Source organism: Pteropus alecto, unplaced genomic scaffold (assembly GCF_000325575.1).
Source record: "Pteropus alecto unplaced genomic scaffold, ASM32557v1 scaffold214, whole genome shotgun sequence".
NCBI classification, from domain to species: domain Eukaryota; kingdom Metazoa; phylum Chordata; class Mammalia; order Chiroptera; family Pteropodidae; genus Pteropus; species Pteropus alecto.
The window spans coordinates 384,618-390,198 of NW_006435787.1; the positions used below are offsets into that span (position 1 = coordinate 384,618).

A 5,581-nucleotide genomic window follows, 5' to 3' on the forward strand; every position below is an offset into this window, starting at 1 on the left:
AGCCTCATGTGGGAAGGACGCGGGGTGAGAAAGCCGGCCTGCAGGGGCTGCAGGTTGCCTGGCCAGGAGGGGTAAACGCTGGCTCTGGGCTGGCTTGGGGATGGGCAGCTCCGTGTGCTGATTCCAGGGTGCCCTGCCTCCACTCCCCGCAGTGGCCCTGGGATTCCACTGTCACCTGCATGCCCACCATTGTGGGAGCAGAGCTGGGGGCGGAGTGATCAGGGTGGGCTCCCTGCTCGCTGTGGACGGGCCTCTCGGCTGCCTCTGCACTGACGTCCTTCCCTCCTGTCCTGCAGCCAGAGCAGCCGCGTCTCACCTCAGCACCCGTGAGGGCCACCGCCTGCCCCTCGCAGACCTGGCCTCCAGGCTGCCCCCAGGCCAATGAACCCCATGAACCCCATGAAACCTGCCCTGCCCTCCGTGCCACACGGGTGAGTGGGCCTCCTGCTGCCCTCCCCTCTCAGCCTGGGGGAGGAGCCGAGCGGACCCCTCTGCTCGCAGCCTCCAGTTCCCCGGCCCCTGATCCAGGCCCCTGTGCCTCTGTCCTGGCAGTGATGGTCCCTTCGCTTTCGAGGCGGTGCCTTGGCAGCAGAGTGCCACTCAGCCCGCAGGATCGCTGTCCGTGGTCACGACCGTGTGGGGAGTCGGCAGCGCGGCACCGAGCCAGGTGAGCCCACATCGGGCCCCACCTGAGAGCCACCAAGCCCTGCCTCAGAGCTCAGGGGACAGAGCCTGGTCTCGATGTGCTCCTCCTGCATTTGCCTGGCCCCCACATCCACCCACAAGCCGCCCCCCGCCGCCATGGCCCTACTCCCCCTCCCTATGCCCCGTCCTGCCTCCACCCCGTGCACACCCCCCACCACGATGCACCCCCTTACCTGCCCCATTTCTCCTTTTTAGCATTTGAGATACTGTGTGAAACAGGCTGGGCAGTTCGCTTCTGGTGATTCTCACTTTCTCACAGGTTTTGGGGAGCCCCATGGGCCCTGCAGGGAGCCCCCCTGGAGGCTCTATGATGCCGGGCATGGCAGGCGGCAGCTCGGCCCTGAGCCCCCCGCAGTGCCTGGGACAGCAGGCCTTCGGGGAGGGCGGCGCCAGCAAGGGCTACGTGCAGCAGGGCGTGTATGGCCGCGGGGGCTACGCCGGGGGCCCTGGCTTCGCCACCGGGTAAGCAGGACCACCCCTGGCAGGTGTGCAGGGAGCCCTCTGGGTGGGCACTGGGAGCTGTGACAGTGCAGCGCGGATGTGTTGTTTGCTTCGTCTGCTGGCTCCCGCTGGCTGCGGGCAGGACACGCTTCTGAGCAGAGCTGCCTGTGTTCCTTGTAGGTACTCTGGAGGTCCTGGGGGGCCAGGGGGCCTGGGCCTCCCGTCACATGCCGCACGACCCTCCACGGACTTCACGCAAGCAGCAGCCGCTGCTGCCGTGGCCGCTGCTGCTGCCACTGCCACGGCCACAGCCACAGCCACTGTGGCCGCCCTCCAGGAGAAGCAGAGCCAGGAGCTGGGCCAGTATGGCACGGTGAGGCCGCAGCTCCTGCTGCAAGGGCCACCGGCCCTGGAAGGGGGACAGTCAGGCAGCCGCTCGGTCCCCAGGGCACACGAGGCTCTGAGAGGCAGGGGCAAGGCTCGGGGACCAGGGTGCCTGCAAGAGAGGCCCAAGGCCCTGCGCAGGCGGGCCTGGACAGTCCCCCTCTTCTCTTCCCAGATGGGGTCCGGCCCGTCTTTCAGCAGCCAGTTCCTGCAGCACGGGGGCGCCCGTGGGTCCAGCAGCGTGGGAGGCCTGCTGGGCCCCTCGGGCATGAGCCCTGTGGGCATGAACCACGCCCGGGCGGCCAGCATGGCACCCCTGCACGCGGGGCAGCGCCTGCCCCAGCATGGGTTCCCAGGGCCCGTGCAGGCCCCGCCGCTGCCCCGACAGGGGCTCAAGAGGGGCTACTCCAGCGAGGTGAGCGTCCACGCCCCTGCCCCATGCCATCCCGGGCCATACCGAGGTTGGCGTCCCTGTGGGGGAGCCGGCTGGGCGTGGGCCCTGCCACCCCTCCCTGGGCCTGGCCTTCCCGACGCTGGCCTTCCCCGGGCATCTGCCTCCTTCCTCTTGCAGGTGTATCCGGGGCAGCAGTACCTGCCAGGAGGCCAGTACGCACCTGGCCCCGGCCAGCCCCCCGCCCCCTCCTCCTACCCCAGTCACAGGCTGCCCCTGTCCACCTCTGGCCCCCCGGGACTGCACTACAAGGTAGGGCCAGCTCCGCCAGGCCTGCGGCAGCCCCCACCAAACACTGAGACACAACACCCTTGAGTCAGTTGGCTGGGGAGGGGCCACGTGTGCTCAGGGACCTAGTGGCCAGGCACCTCCCCGTGTCCTGGGCAGTGCAGGGCAGCTCCGGGAGGCGCCCCAGTTCTGAAGGGACCATCCGAGAGTGCTGCCTCGTGGCGGCTCCCCTGTAACCGCTCTGACGCGGGGCAGCTTGCTCTGTGGTGATTTTTAAAACTGAAATCAGTGTGTGCTCCCTATAGATGGTTTTGAAAATACAGAAGCACGTAAAGAAGCAAGCAAAGACCAGGGCTGATGTGTGTGGTGGGCTTCCCGCCCCAGCCTTCCCCTGGGGTCAAGTCCAGGAGCCCCAGGGGCCACAGCTAACCGGGGGGAGCCCTCAGCCACAGCCTGGCCTGAGTGCGCTATGGGCTATGGGCAGCCGGGCGGGAGGCTCGGGCGAATGCAGACAGAGGGCACCTGGGCTGCCCCTGCGCGCTGCTGCCTGACCCCCAGCGTGTGCTCAGAAACAGCCCGGCCCCGCCATCTGCCTTGACTGTATGCTCGACCCCACAGCCCACCCGTTCCATCCCTGGCTACCCCAGCTCCCCACTGCCAGGGAGCCCCACGCCACCCATGACCCCCGGCAGCAGCATCCCCTACATGTCCACCAGCCAGGAGGTCAAGTCTCCCTTCCTGCCTGACCTCAAGCCCAGCGTGAGCGCCTTGCACCCGTCACCCCCCGGTGAGTGTCGCCTGCCCCTGGGTCTGGAGAGTCCTGCACGGGACGTGGGGGCCCTTCACCTGTGCCCGGCTGGGGCCTCTCTGCAGGTCTGCTGAAGCCCCCATACTGGCTCCGAGCCCTGTAGGTGGGACCACACCGTGGTTCCAGCACTGGAGTGCTGGCAGGTAGCCCACCGCCCCACCCCCCACTGCCAGCCCCTCAAAAGCACCAGAAGCACATTTCTGGCTGGGGCGTGTCCTCAGGTCGTCACTGAGGGGACAGCAGTTGATCTTGTTACCTTCCAAGGTGACAGCTGGGCCCGAGGTCCCGAGAGATGGTTCCTGACCCCAGCCTGGTAGCTGCAGTCCCCTTGCCACCGTCCCTGCCATGGGGCGGGGTGGCTGCCCAGCCTGGTGGCCCTCTGGCGAGCTCACTCGGCCTCGGCCTGCTCCCAGGCAGTGGCCCATGCGACGAGCTGCGGCTGACCTTCCCGGTCCGGGATGGGGTGGTCCTGGAGCCCTTCCGCCTGCAGCACAACCTGGCGGTCAGCAACCACGCCTTCCAGCTGCGAGACTCCGTCTACAAGACCCTGATGCTGAGGTGAGCGCGCCGCCCTCACGCGGCCCGGCTGTGCTCAGCTCCGCCCCCGCTCAGCTCCGCCCCCACCGCAGGCCTGACCTGGAGCTGCAGTTCAAGTGCTACCACCACGAGGACCGGCAGATGAACACCAACTGGCCGGCCTCGGTGCAGGTCAGCGTCAACGCCACTCCCCTCACCATCGAGCGCGGCGACAACAAGACCTCCCACAAGCCCCTGCACCTGAAGCACGTGTGCCAGCCAGGCCGCAACACCGTCCAGATCACCGTCACCGCCTGCTGCTGCGTGAGTGCCAGGCAGGGCCGGCCCAGGTGGCTGAAAGACAGAAGGGCTGAGGTCCCCGCGCCTCCGGCAGTTTCCTGCCTGGCCCTTTAAGAAAAGGGAGCCGGTGCGGCCTGCCTTCGCCGCTGTCCGGCCAGGCCGGGTCTCCTTCCCCGGAGGAGATACCGTGCTGGGCCTGCGCCTCTCCTGCAGGGAGCTCACAAAGGGAGCCCCACATCCTCGTTAGGGGGTCACCCGGATTCTAGCCGGGCCGCCTGAGGCAGTTCTCGGGTTTTGGGGTTCCACTTCGGACCCGGCGTGGACAGTGCTGGCAAGGCGGGCTTGGGGGCCCTCCAGCGCCTGCCATGGCCAGGGGCCATGCTGGACGTCACACAAGGCGGGCGTGGGCGGGGCCCGCCGCTCACCTGTGCCTCCCTTGCAGTCCCACCTCTTCGTGCTGCAGCTGGTGCACCGGCCGGCCGTCCGCTCGGTGCTGCAGGGCCTTCTGAAGAAGCGTCTGCTGCCAGCGGAGCACTGCATCACCAAGAGTGAGTGGCCGCCGCCGCCGCCGCCCTCCAGGCGGGGCCCGTGTCCGGCAAGGCCGTCTCCCCTGGGCCGGGCTCTGCGGGGCGGTGGGCATCCCGGTGGGCGGCCCTCCCTCACGGCTTTCCCCTTCTGCCACCAGTAAAGCGGAACTTCAGCAGCGGCACCATCCCCGGCACCCCCGGGCCCAACGGAGAGGACGGGGTGGAGCAGACAGCCATCAAGGTGGCCCTCAAATGCCCCATCACCTTCCGCAGGATCCAGCTCCCCGCCCGCGGCCACGACTGTCGCCACATACAGGTGGGTGGTCACCTTAGGCTTTGCCAGCACATCGCCATTTCGCTGTCTTTAGCAGAAAAGGCGCTGAGCACCTTGGCCAGCAGGCAACAGGGCAGGCCGGCCAGCAAGCAGGTGACCCGGCTTCCCTGCTGGCCCCTCAGGCCGGGCTTCTGGTTCCTCTACGCGTAGCGGCCCCACGTGTTCGCAGGGCTCCGGTCTCAAAGGGCATCGCGGAAGTGCGCGCAGTCTCCCTCGTGACCCCGGGAGCACCGCGTAGGTCCTGTTTGCAGACAAGTGCGCGCCTGCCACCCACCTGGCCATGCAGGTGTACGCATAGCCTTGCACCTGCTCCCCTTCAACACTGTGTCGGGGTCTGTGTCCTCGTCAGCCTAGTCACCAGACTCATGCCTGGCCTCATGGTGTTCCCGTCCCAGTGAAGCTGCGAGGCTGTCCCGCATCTACACTTTTAGAACAATAGCCTAGCGGAATCCTGGTGCCCCCAGCTTCTCAGACGTGCGAGGACGTACGCCCTGAGAGCATGCAGCTGGGCCGCAGCGAGAAACGGTCTCTCTCCGCAGTGCTTCGACCTGGAGTCCTACCTGCAGCTCAACTGTGAGCGGGGGACCTGGAGGTGCCCCGTGTGCAAGTGAGTCTGATGGTCCTTGCACGTGCCGAGGGCAGGGCACTTCTCTGAGGCTGTCAAATTCCCCGCCGGGTGTAGGGGCCATGTCCCAGCCCAGCATCCAGGCGTCACACAGCGCCTCCGCACAGGGTCGCCTCACACCGGTGGCCTCGTGCAGAGTGGCAGAGCTGAAAAGTGACAGGCCTGTGCCCGGGGTAAGGTCGAGCCAGGCCCCTGAGCCTCGTCCTCTCACTTTTCCACAGCAAGACAGCGCTGCTGGAGGGCCTGGAGGTGGACCAGTACA

General features: G+C 67.6%; 1 protein-coding gene across 1 annotated transcript in view; it reads left to right on the forward strand.

The window, feature by feature from the left end:
* Positions 1-5,581, forward strand: part of ZMIZ2 (zinc finger MIZ-type containing 2) — an 11,542-nt gene continuing 5,961 nt past the window's right edge. The window contains exons 1-14 of the mRNA XM_006911479.3: positions 1-24; positions 297-431; positions 553-667; positions 965-1,167; positions 1,327-1,519; positions 1,706-1,945; positions 2,102-2,233; positions 2,828-2,996; positions 3,431-3,575; positions 3,647-3,857; positions 4,276-4,381; positions 4,519-4,676; positions 5,234-5,301; positions 5,541-5,576. Of these exons, the coding sequence (XP_006911541.1) occupies positions 382-431; positions 553-667; positions 965-1,167; positions 1,327-1,519; positions 1,706-1,945; positions 2,102-2,233; positions 2,828-2,996; positions 3,431-3,575; positions 3,647-3,857; positions 4,276-4,381; positions 4,519-4,676; positions 5,234-5,301; positions 5,541-5,576 (1,826 nt within the window). The 5' untranslated portion in view covers positions 1-24; positions 297-381. The remainder of the gene's footprint in view (positions 25-296; positions 432-552; positions 668-964; positions 1,168-1,326; positions 1,520-1,705; positions 1,946-2,101; positions 2,234-2,827; positions 2,997-3,430; positions 3,576-3,646; positions 3,858-4,275; positions 4,382-4,518; positions 4,677-5,233; positions 5,302-5,540; positions 5,577-5,581) is intronic.